The 13,317-nt window shown below is 40.3% G+C and overlaps 2 protein-coding genes across 4 annotated transcripts in view; one reads left to right on the top strand and one right to left on the bottom strand.

Moving 5' to 3' along the window:
- The window catches only part of mcph1 (microcephalin 1), a 111,361-nt gene that overhangs the window by 61,650 nt on the left and 36,394 nt on the right, over positions 1–13,317 (bottom strand). The window lies entirely within an intron of this gene.
- Positions 1–13,317, top strand: part of angpt2a (angiopoietin 2a) — a 38,876-nt gene that overhangs the window by 19,268 nt on the left and 6,291 nt on the right. For both annotated transcript variants that reach the window (XM_026257632.1, XM_026257633.1), the window contains 3 exons: positions 6–107; positions 2,107–2,273; positions 7,626–7,756. In XM_026257632.1, the coding sequence (XP_026113417.1) occupies positions 6–107; positions 2,107–2,273; positions 7,626–7,756 (400 nt within the window). The remainder of the gene's footprint in view (positions 1–5; positions 108–2,106; positions 2,274–7,625; positions 7,757–13,317) is intronic.

The raw sequence follows: 13,317 nt of genomic DNA, 5'->3' as shown, positions 1-13,317 counted from the left end.
TCCAGGCCTACTGTGACATGCAGACAGATGGAGGTGGATGGACAGTAATACAGAAGCGCTTTAACGGCCTTGTTGATTTTCATCAAACGTGGAAAAATTACACATTGGTAGGGATTTAATTGTGTGCAAGTTAAAGGTGCATTATAGTGCCATCCCAAAGAGGCACAAAATCACTTTCACAGACTTTTACCTCGGCTACTGGTAAAATTACCTACAGTCATTGAATGAAAGGGTTCAAATTAGGGCTGCCCCCTAATAGTCAACTAAGATTTAGTTGACCAGTAGAGGCTTGGTTGACAAAAAATTTATTAGTTGGCAAAAAAAGAAATCCACATTGGCAAAGTCACACAGTCCGTGACAGAAAGATCATTAGCAGTTTGTCTTTATGGTAAAAGTACATCAGGCAGGACATCCAAACGCTCGTCTATCATTCACTGACCTCAAATATGGCTTATCATCTAAAATATGTAAATATTAGCAACTTTACATGGTCGCTCAATCTAGTGTTAACCTAGAGAAAGGTGTGCTGTTCAAATGCCGGTGCATAGTGTGGAAGCTGAACAGTAGAGATCACTGCAGGAAAGATGGAGGTGCTGGTGCATTTACTTGCTCTTAAATTACCCTTTAATTTCTGCTCCCACAGATAAAAGTAATACATATTTCAAATCTGTAAAGATTCTACATTTATTTGTGTGCACTCACAATAACAACAAATTCCACTTTTGTAAAATAATGAAAGCAATAAGGATGTGCTTTCTGCCGTCTCTGTGAACTTGAGCACGAAACTCTGTGAATACTTGCCTTACAGATATGCAAAAATATATATCTATAGAGAATGAAAAGTCTATGTTTAAATGATCCAGTTCAAATAGGAAACAAATATTTTTAGATCATAATCCATATGAAACATGCATACAGGCGAATTACTACTGTGGATGATGAGTCTCTGTCACTGACTTTTCTGCTTCGCATCAGGGGGTTCTAGGCCTCCATGTCGTGCATTATCCCTTAGATATACACACACACACACACACAAATATGTTTATCCAAAAACCTTACTATGTGTACTGCGTTAGACTAACCAAGACTTGTCACAGCACTAGTGTTGCTTTTGTCAACAAAAATTTGTAATATCGTCATCAACAAACCTTCAATCACGTGACAAAAACGAGACAAGACGCAATGTAAATGGTCATGTGACAATGACTATAATTAAACATATAATGCAATATTTTTGATGAATAAAAACAAGACTAAATGTGGTTTACAAAATAAAAACTATGCTAAAATGTCTCTTCATTTTCGTTGACCAAAATGACACAAAACACAATGTTATAACATTATTTCGTCTTGTTTAGTCATGTTATTATTATTATTTTGCAGTATTTCTGTTTCATGTTTCTCACTTCAGGGGCTGCATCAGGTCGTACTGCACAGACACCACTTCCTCAAGCCCCAATCACGACATTATTTAGAAAAGCGACAAACAAAGTTAAGCCTGACACAGAGGAAGGGACTGATGTGTGTACTTCTAACATATTTGGTTGGTAAAATAAATGTTGTAAATTCAAATCAGAGCGTCTTCCGTGTCTGGAATGGAATGGTATCCTTAAGTCTATAAGGTAACACTAATATTAAAATATAACCTTGTTTGAAATGGGTTTGGCTAAAATAAAAATTTGATTTCGTCTATACTACTAGGTACTTATACTATAACTGACTGGGTAAAATATAATTCCATTACTAAAAAAAGACAAAAATACAATTTTTATTGACTAAAACTAGACTAAATGTCATCAGTTTTCGTCATCTAAAACTAGACGAAAATAGTCATGGATAATTTTGACTAAAATAAGACAAACGCTGAAACATGACTAAAATTAATAAAAACTACAACAGCTTCACACAAAGACCAAGTTAGAAATAGAAAAACAAAAACAGCACTACACAGCACTTACATATTATTGCTCTTTTATAGTTTTTGATTGCTTCTGTTGTCCTCATTTGTAATTCACTTTGTAATTTCAATTGTAAACATGTCTGACAAATAACTAAATGTTAATTTACACTATTATGAAACATGGACTTTCTGTTTTTCCATTTCAGGGGTTTGGAGATATCTTAGGTGAACACTGGTTGGGGAATGAAATCATCTCTAAATTGACACAAGAAAAACAGTATGTGCTCAGGATAGATCTGATGGACTGGGAGGGAAATGCAGCCTTTTCAAAATACGAGCAGTTCTCACTAGATGGTGAGAAGCAGAATTACAGGTGAAGAATTACACTGTGCTTTTTTATACCTGGGAGTTTTGTGACTCGTTTTGAGGTTTGTGTGTGTGTTTTAGACTATATGCTGTATGACGGTAGAATTATGCTACACCGTTTACACCACAGTAAATATCTACATGGCTATCAGTAGGCAGGACTGATTCTTGCCATGTAAGAGTGACAAAGAAACATGAAGGAAGATGCTGACATTAAGAGTTATAGAATAGTTCCTTTATGGTCATCAAACATCACAGCTTTCTATATTAATATTCACAGAATTGGTGTGTGGTAATTTATACATTTTAATTACATTAATTTTTTCTTCTCTTTTTTTTGGTTTGTCTCTATAAAGTCTGCTATCAGTATGTTCTCATATTTGAAATAAAACAGCAGGAAACTACGAATAAGCTGTTGATTCAGTACACACCCATGTTAATGCTGCTGTTCATTCTGCCATAAAGTCTCTGGAGGGCTGGCACACAATTTTCACAACTCCAAAGAAAATATTTTGTAATCTGGAAATAATTATGGCCTATGTAACATGAAAAACAGTTTCCATGAACAACATTTACCATCTGACCCCTAAACAAGCTAATGACTAACTAGCATTTTTAGTTGCATTGGATCTTTGATTTCAACAGCATTAGCAGATGGCTAAAATTATGTGATATGCTAAAAAATATATGGGATAAAACAGTCCATTATAATTTGATCAAATTAATTATCAATATGTTTTAGTACTGGATGAATGATATCGAAAACCAGTATCTTAAGCCATATTGACTTTTTTTCTCTGAAATCTTCAAAATTCTCTGCCAGAATTGTGTCTAAGCATTTAACCAAAAAAATAAAATAAAAAAAGAAAAAGGCAATACTGTGACAATGTATCAGGTATTACAAGATGGCATTTGTGGCCTGTATATTTTAAAGGGGCTCTATTGTGATTTTTTATGTATTTTATTATTTATAGAGTTATTTTCTATCAGCAAGTACTGTTTCTGACCTCCCCAAACACCTTGATTATGTCCTGACGTCCCATCCAAAGGATGTGGATTACAACAATATAAGGCCTTGTCCCAAATGGCACCGTAAACCCTTTTTCTGAGTCTGCACTTTCGTGACGTAGTGCCACTTTGACTGTCGGGTAAAAGTCTGTTGTGTAGCTTGCCCCAGTGCATGCTCGGCAGAAGTGCAGATCGAAGGCAATCGTGAGCAACCTTCTGAACACTAAAATAACAAACTACAGTCTTGTGGACTAAATGGACAAGAAAATATATTGTAAGACTGCAAGTGAAAATTAAGTGTTCCATTTGGGAAAGGGCCTAAGTGTCCCCATCACTATACTGTGGCACCTAGACCAACACAGACCACAGCATTAGCACACCCTGTTGGCTTCACTAGCACCTCTTCCAGCAGCAACCTAGCTTTCCCAGGAGGTCTCCCTTCCAGGTACTGACTAGGCTCAGCCCTGCTTAGCTACAGAGAGATATGTCCAAAAGATGCTGTTTTACAGGCCCAATATATCAATACACATTTCTTTCCCAGCTGTTTACATTCACAGACTTTACCTACTGTTTATGAGAACTTTGTGTGCATTTAACAGTGGCCGTGAAAGAGTCTACTCTCTGTGCACATGATTTGTATGTGTTAAAGGGGTCATATGATGTGGTTTTAAAGATCATTATTTTTTGTATTTGGTGTACATTATTGTAGGTCCTCTATGCCCCGTCTATCTCAAATGGGTCGTTTTCAACAAAGCCCTTCCAAGTGCAGTTTGCTCTGATTGGCCAGCTGACCCAGTGCAGTGTGATTGGCCGAACACCACAAGTGCGAGTCGGAAATGTAACACCCCTTACAATAACTGCGAGCTTCAGCTTTCAAAGTGAATATTAGTGTTCTTGTGGCTCAAGTGGTAGAGCATTGCATTAGAAGCAAGGTTGTGGGTTCGTTTCACAGTATGCACTCTGTGTAAAGTCACTTTGGATAAAAGCGTCTGCTAAATGCATACATTTTATTTAATTTTTACATTTAAATTAATTTTAAATTAAATTGTTATTTAATTTTCATTTAATATCAAAATGGTTAATAATGTTGTTAATTTTACCATCAGTTCAAGCCTGAAAGGGCAACAGTCACGTGACAGACAAAGTGATGATGCAGTACACAAACCGCGGTTAAGACAGCTGAAGTGCTATGATTTCTGACAGTGCTATGATGTGACCCTCACACACACACGAAACGTGTTACTCTACGCTGCGCAAATATCCGCATTTGAGCAGTCAATAGCAAAAACTTAAACTATTAAGAAACATACTTAAAAGTCGCTGATTCAGAAGTGCCAGATTGTCATAGCAAAGTCGGAACTGATCCATTTAATTTTTTAGGGACCCCTTTATATTGTGTCCCTAATACTTGTGTACTTGCATAGTAACCAGATGTGTACATAGTATGTAACCACAGTTTAAGTACACATTGTTACATAGTATCTACAGCTGTAATATTTATGTAACTACACATATGCAACAACCCTCAGAAGGGTTTGTGTACATACAAGTGTACAAACAATTTTTTTTCACTTTACTAAGTACTCATATAACTGGAATTATATAACTACCTTTTGTAACAACAATATGTATAAGAGTAATTGGAAACATTTGATCCAGGGGGCGGAGATGGGTAGGTTTAGAGGTGGAAATGGGATCCAAAAGGTGGAGATGGGTAGGTTTAGGTCAAAGGAGTTGGATCTCGAATTGGAGTTGGTGCACCACTATAGTACCAGTGTACTTGCATGGCAACTCCTCAGGAACTGTCTACGTAATATTAAAGTGTGAGGACACCATTCTGGACACCAACCACAATTTATATGTAAAGCCTAACTTACTGGCCGCTGCTGTGTAACATCAGAGTAATTAAATGATAAATCTAATATAAAGTTTAACACTTTCTTTACCAAAAAGTGCTATTAGTCCTGTTAAACATTTGTACTTTCATTACCAAAAAGTGCTGTTACAAATGTCCTGTTATACATTTGCACTTACACATATCATTAGTGGGTTGTTACATATGTGTAGTTACACAAACATTAAAGCTGTGGAAACTATGTACCAATGTGTACTTACACTGAGGTAACATACTATGTACACATCTAGTTACTATGCAAGTACACAGGTATTAGGGACAATTTAAAGTGGGACCTTTTTAGAAATAGCCTTTGTGTACAGTCAGCCTTGTACTCCCCTAGCTTCACAAAACTGTCTTCCATAAAATGCATTGCACAAATTCAAACATCTGGGTTGTGCTGTTCTGTTGTAAACGATTCTTAATGATGATTGCTAATTGCATTTGCTTCCGGAAGACCAAATAAAGTGCTTTTGCAGAGAAACACACAGCGTCTCCCTGACATGGCTGCATCAACACTACTGCGGTTCCTGAAACCATTCATTCTTTCTTTGCATGAACATTTGAGCAGGATTACACAAATATTTCCACATCGTGACATAGACATGTGGGGTGTGTTTGAATGAGGCGTTTTAACCCAGTCTGGATCAGCATTCACTTTTAGATCATTTTGTGGGAGACTTTGAGCTTTCTAATTCTGCAGATCATATACATGCACAAATAGCTACGTAACAAAGAAAAGGAAAGATGGAAATTGCATCATATGACCCCTATTAATAAAACCATATATCAGAAATGCAAACTGACAAGACTTTAAAATGCATGCAAAGAATACATTTTCAAGATGACAAAAACTGCAATATTAGTGCATTAAATATAATGAGTGTCTAGCAGTTGCCCTAAGGTCTGGTGCAATGGTTGGAATATTAGTTGGGGTGGGTTGAAGCAAAAAGTCTCCAGTTCCGAATGTAACCATGGTACCCTGAGTTGGGAACGAGACACCCACGCCCTCTAGGCACCAGGAGAACACATCATTCACTTCTTCATCTGAAGCTTGCGTCCGAAGCATGGCAGGAAGCTAGATAACACAGTGTCTCGTTCCCTACTCAAGGAACCATGGTTACATTCGTAACCTGAGACGTTTCCTTTCAAGGGAACTTCAAATTGCATCTTCTCAGGGTCGCTATGGGGAACAGTATACCCACGCCACCATGCTGAGGGGAGTGCAGGCCAGAATCATGGCAAACACTAAGCACCAACTCTACCATTTCCATGGGCGTTGCCCCTGGGACGTTCAGACGGCTGTCTGTGACAGTACCCCTTACAGCCAAAGGCCTAAGCTACATACCCATCTTAATTGAACCACAGGAGGCAGATGGCTGCCTTTTTTTTCGTTTTTACTTGGAAAGAGAGATGAACGAGAGCAGAGCTTTTTTCATTGTAAAAAGCTCACAATGCACACAGATTGTGCATTCTGGTGCCTGTTTATAGTTGTACCGGTAGTGACGTCAGAGGCTGTCGCCGGCCAACTCGTTGGTGTTTATTTCAATGTATGATTCAGACACAGGTCAAGTTCGAGGTGTTCCCCATAGCGACCCCTAGAAGACGCAGTTCAAAGTTCCTTTGGAAGGGAACTAGTCTTTACACAAGATAACTTTTTATTATTTGCCTCTGACCATGAGAACTCAATTACTCCATTAACTTGGTGTTGGATCTGCTGGTGGAGTTTGATCTAATCTAAGGATATAATTTAAATCTGAGTAAAAGTGAATTAATGCCAAACAGCATGGCCTAAGAAAACCCATTACCATCTCTGCTTTTTCAGATCTTCTTTACAGAGATTTAAAAAATTAAATAAACACTGCAGCCAAGCAACTCTTTTTACATGACTACATAGCACATTAATTCCTGTCAAATGCTCGGTCAGGTTTTAAGTGTCCTAAAGCAGTCATAGGACACATTATGCCGTGAAAGTATATCTGTGCCAATTTTTACTTATTCTTAGCTTCTAAATCAAACCACTGGTGAGTAAAATATAAAGACTGATTAGTCAGTAGCTAATGACAGATTATTTAATCTTTCTGTGTGAAATTTTTGTTGCATATACTTTTGGAAACATCCTTCCTGTCTGGCAAGTCTTTGATGTCGAAAAATTATGTCTATGTTTGTTACAGTTCAAAGATTGTCTTTTTAATGTTCGATATTGATGAATTTAATTTGACAGACCAGAAAAAAAAATCTACTGACAAAAGAATGTAACTTTTTATACATTTCTATGTACCCCAACTAAAGGACTTACAAAGACAAATAACTTAAAACTGAGAAGTTTTATGCATTTTAGCTGTTGATTTGTTTTGCCTGATTGATTTGTTGATTTGTTTCTTAATCATAAATTGTAGAAAGAGAATATTATCAACTTCTATTTATAACATTATGTCTGCATTTCCAATTCTATAGGATACACCTCAATGGCTACAGTGGAACAGCAGGGAGAACCAGTAGCATGGGACAGCCTGGAAGTGATTTCAGCACAAAAGACATAGACCATGACAAATGTGTTTGCAAATGCTCACAAATGCTTTCAGGAGGTAAGAGCAGAGTACTTTCAAATAAATATATAGTTCAGTCGTGAAACTCTTGATGGTGCAGGCGAGGGTAGTTAACATAACCAATGATATTCAGAGTGTTAAATGACTTTTCACAAGCTGATTGGTTCATGTTGCATATGCAGCCAATGAGCTTACTGCCTTTGAATTATATGGCTGTATTGCATTTATATGGCTGGCTAGCATTCACTTGAGATTTCTGCAGCATGCTTTCATGGTTTCTCAGAAACTCTCCACTCTTGCCAGGTCCACATAAATAGACCTGGTACGGGTTATTTTATATGCTATTTATGCACCAGCAGTATGTCTTAAATACTCACAGCACCAGTATCGCCAGTATCGTACAGTATCAAATTCCTGTACTATATGCAGCAGCAACAATCTACAACTACAGCAATAACCAACAGCAGCAGCAATTCATCAGCGGCGAAGTACGAAGTACCTATGACAGCAGTGGAAGGAGTCGAGAGGCAAGTGAACAAATACCGTCGCATGTGGCTCGTGATCCCACCAAGCTTCATTTCAGTAGGGCTATACACCAGATCTGGTCAGGTACAGCTGCCCCTATCATCAGTGGTGGAGGAGTTCAAGGTGGCAAAGTGCCGGCTTGTGATGATGTACCAAGACTCCACTGATGAAAAAGTCAGGAGAGCAGGTGTCACTACGAGAGCAGGATGCAAGTGGGTGGCTGACACATCAGTGGCACAAGCCGAAAGTGCATTGAAGCTGAAGTACATCATTGGGAACCCATGTGTAGGGAGGCAAGGATTCGGATCCACCCACTTCCAGCATTGGGGAAAAGCAGACCCAAGGCAGAGGAGGGACATGATTCAAGCCGAGATCCGACACCTGGAGGAAGAAAGACGCAGGTTTAGCAACCTCAATCACAGCACTCACAAGAGGACACCAACTAAAGCTACAGAACCCAGTAGGATGGACACAACTGTTACGGCTATGGAAAACACACAGATAATGAGATGGCTCACCCAAACCACACACAAACCAACATGGGAAGTGTTGGAAGTAAAGTGCCACCGCGGGAAGCTTTGCAAAAATGCAAAGGGACTTAAAATAAATCAATCCAAGACTCAATGTGGAGAAGGGAAGAAGCAGATGCAGCTCATAGTGGAGACACTAAGTGAGACGCAAGAGGACTCCAGTCAGGAAGCGCCCCACAGCACAGGAGACCTCTAAGCACCTGCTCCATCCCCAAACAGACAACAACACTGCATGGAAACAACTAGACATGAACCTAGACAGAGTACTTGAGGCCACTTTAGCAGGAACAGCTGAGAAGAAAATCGACAGTATGACAACAATAATCACCACCATGGCCAGAGAGCGCTTTGGAACAGAAGAGAGAATGGGTAGCAGCAAAACTCATGTAAACCAGCCAAACAGGAGGACAAGATATATCTGGCAATTGAGGAGGGAGATCAAGACCCTCAATAAGCAGTTCAGAATAGCAAGTGCTGAAGAAAAGAAGGGCATACAAGAGCTAACTAGTGGACTTTCGAAGGCAACTCTGCAGACAGACAAGGGCAGAAAGGTCTCTGAAACTGAGGGAAGAGAAGGAGGTAAAGCGGGCTCAGTTCATTAAGGACCCATACAGGTTTACCAAAACCCTGCTGGGGGAAGCAAGATCTGGAAGACTGACCAGCCCTAAGGAAGTTATAGAAGAGTTTCTGAAGGAGAGCCACAGTGACCCCTCAGAAACCAGGCCTGTGGTGCACACCCAAAGATCAGCAGAACTGCTGAAACTCCTGAGGAAGAGCTTAATACCACTGAGCCAACATGGAGAGAAGTCCAGGACATTGTGCAAAAAGCCCGTTCAGCATATGCCCCAGGACAAAGCGGTATACCTTAAAAAGTATAGAAGAGATGCCCGATGCTCCTCCACAGATTATGGAAATTGTTGCGAAGGATATGGACAAAAGGTATCATTCCAGCATCCTGGAAAAGAGCAGATGGGTGGTTTGTATCCAAGAAAATGGACACTTCTGACATCAGTCAGTTCCAAACCATCTCTCTCCTAAGTGTCGAATTCAAGGCATTCTTTTATTTCCTGGCAAAAAGGATGACTACCTACATGGTGAAGAATAAATATGTTGATACATCAGTCCAGAAGGGTGGCATTCCAGGTTTCTCCGGTTGCTTGGAACATACAGGCATCCTCAATCAGTTGATCAGAGAGGCCAAGGGGAGCAAAGGAAATTTAACGGTTGTCTGGCTCGACTTGGCTAACGCATATGGTTCAATCCCACATGGCCTCATTGACACAGCTATGGAACACTACCATATCCCCTACCACACCAGGGGTATAATTACCAGCTACTTCGGAGGATTCAAACTACGGTTCAAAACTGCCCACTTTACAACTCAGTGGCAGGACCTGGAAAAGGGAATCGTGACAGGCTGCACCATCTCCCCCATCCTGTTTGTCATGGGAATGAACCTGCTCATAACAGCTGCAGAAAAGAAATCCAGAGGACCATCAATGGAGTCTGGCATCCACCAACCTCCAATAAGAGGTTTTATGAATGACCTTACCATAACAACTTCAACCCATGTGCAAGCAAGATGGATCTTGAAGGCCCTTGAAGATGGAGCAACATAGGCTCGGATGAAATTCAAAACGAGGAAATCAATTAGTATGGTGATTAGAAATGGGAAAGTGACCAGCAAGTTCCAGCTGTCAGTACAGGGGGAGACGATACCATCAATTGAGGAAAACCCAATTAAGTGCCTAGGTAAATGGTATGACGCATCCCTCACTGACAGATGCAATTTTTCCAGGACAGAGAAACAGGCAGATGCATGGCTGAGTAAGATCGAGGGATCAGGATTGCCAGGAAAGTTCAAGGCCTGGCTCTTCCAGCACGGCCTGCTACCATGGCTTATGTGGCTACTGACAATCTACGAAGTACCTATGACAGCAGCGGAAGGAGTCGAGAGGCAAGTGAACAAATACCTTCGCAAGTGGCTCAGAATCCCACCAAGCTTCACTTCAGTAGGGCTATACACCAGGTCTGGTCAGGTACAGCTGCCCCTATCATCAGTGGTGGAGGAGTTCAAGGTGGCAAAGTGCCGGCTTGTGAGGATGTATCAAGACTCCACTGATGAAAAAGTCAGGAGAGCAGGTGTCACTACAAGATCAGGACGCAAGTGAGTGGCTGACACAGTGGCACAAGCCGAAAGTGCATTAAGGCTGAAAGGACATCATCGGGAACCCATGTGTAGGGAGGCAAGGATTCGGATCCACCCACTTCCAGCAGTGGGGAAAAGCAGACACAAGGCAGAGGAGGGACATGATTCAAGCCGAGGTCCGACACCTGGAGGTAGAAAGGCGCAGGTCTAGGGCCGTCGAACATGGAGTACAAGGTGCCTGGACGAAGTGGGACCTGCCGAAGAAGATGATCATGGGGCCTGAAATCTGGAGACTGGAGCCCTTTCATTTCTCTTTCCTGCTCAGTTCAGTGTCCGACACCCTTCCATGACCAAAAACCTCCACAGATGGGGTATGAGGGAGGACCCATCGTGTAGGCTATGCGGAGGGAGGGGAACAATGGCGCACATACTGGTAGGATGCAAAACAGCCCTTAGCCAAGGAAGATACAGGTGGCGCCATGATAAGGTTCTCTTTGCACTGGCTGACATCTTGGAGCAGGAGAGGCAGAAAAAGCGCCAGACCAGTACATGCATTCAGTTTATCAGAAGGGGAGAAACCAGCAGCCCCCAAGAAGATTAAAAGTAGCCTCTTGCAAGCAGCACAATCCTGGGAGATGGGGGTGGACCTGGGGAAGAAACTAGTCTTCCCCCAGGTTGTGCAAACACTGCTGAGGCCAGACATGGTCTTATGGTCTGAGGAGGCAAGGAAGATGATCTTGATTGACAATCTCAAATGACAGTCCCGTGGGAAGACGTGTGTGAGGAGGCCCATGAGCGGAAAGCCACAAAGTATCAGGAACTTTTTGAGCAGTGCAGGGCCACAGGGTGGCAGACCTGGCTATTCCCGGGTTGAGGTGGAGTGTACGGGTTTCCCGGCACGTATGTATCAAAGATACTCACTGCTTCGGGTATAGCAGGAAGGGAAAGAAAGGCAGCTGTCCATAGGTTGGGTGAGGAAGCAGAAAGAGCATCTTGTTGGCTCTGGAGTAGGAGGGATGAGTTGAGCTGGGGGCCAGGAGGAGGGCAGTGACTGGCCACCACTGCCGACCTGCCAACTGGAGGGTGCTGTGGTTCAGGGTCGAAACACCCCTTGAAAGTTGGACGCCACCTGATGACATCTTCTCCTGGCCGAAAGCTACAGTCATGCAATATAGCATACTGAGCAAGATAGCATCAGTTCAGATGTTTTCAATAGTCTAAATACAATAACATAAAGAATACATTAACATTGTCATATCCATTACCATGCTAAAATCTTTAGAGTTGTCATAATTTAACTTAATATTATTGTTGTAATGTATGCTTTATAAATGTCTTATTCTAATGGATTTGGAGCGCTCATCTGTTCACAAATTACTGTGATTTGTATTGTAAAAAAAAGGTGAAAATGCTACAGTATAAACCTGTAAATGGTTAATGGTAAGTTCCTGTAAAATTTACAGGGGAAACAAAACTGATGTTACCAGAATTATCTGCATTGCATTTCAAATTTAGTTTGAATTTGATGATTTTTCTTGGAAATAACTTTCTAACCCTTCTTATTAGGGTTGTATGTTACATATAATGTTTTTTAATTAATGTTTACTGCATATTTCAGTTTAATGTGTCTCACCATGATGATGTTTAGTGCTTTTGTGAATGAGACTGTGCACCTTCTATACATTATTACTTAAAAGTGGTTTAGGATGGGATTTGTTCAATCACGTGACTTTACTATCAGTGTTACAAAGGTACAAAACAGATTTTAGTACTTGAATAAGTTGGTAAATTAACATTATATCAGTTAATGGAAATAGGATTTTTAACTGTAAATTTAAGTTAAAACTATAAAACCTAAAAAAATGTTTTTACTGTTTGTAGATCTAAAATGATAATTGTGCATTAACAGCTGTCAACCTTGTTACTAAGCAAACGCATGCTCTCAACTAAATAGTGCATTTCTTATTTTGGACACTCATGCAGACCTGCGGAGCACTTGTTTGCACCCCTGTATATAAGAGCTCATTGTGCTTTAAAAAAAATATTTGTAAGTTTCAGAACTCCAAACTTTGTTGTTAGTCTAAAAACAGCTTATATTGAAGCCAATCTACCAAAATGACGTTTTGGAGTGTACTTCATTATGTAATAGTGAGGCTAAACACTGCCTCCACAGAAAAAGATCACTGTCTGTTTAGCCATGTCCACTGATTCATGCACAGTAGGTAAATGACAAGAGAGACAAATGCAGGTCTTTGCAAAAATCAAACGATACACTTCATTTGATTAAATTCATTTTTAATGAAGTGCCAGACCGTTTTGGGAAGACCTTGGTTCTTTGTTTAATTGCTTTTACTGTGGATTTTTTTTTTTTACAAACAAACAAGGTACAATTTTCA

This window comes from Carassius auratus, unplaced genomic scaffold (assembly GCF_003368295.1).
Source record: "Carassius auratus strain Wakin unplaced genomic scaffold, ASM336829v1 scaf_tig00214400, whole genome shotgun sequence".
NCBI lineage: Eukaryota > Metazoa > Chordata > Actinopteri > Cypriniformes > Cyprinidae > Carassius > Carassius auratus.
This window is presented reverse-complemented; position numbering and strand designations above follow the sequence as displayed.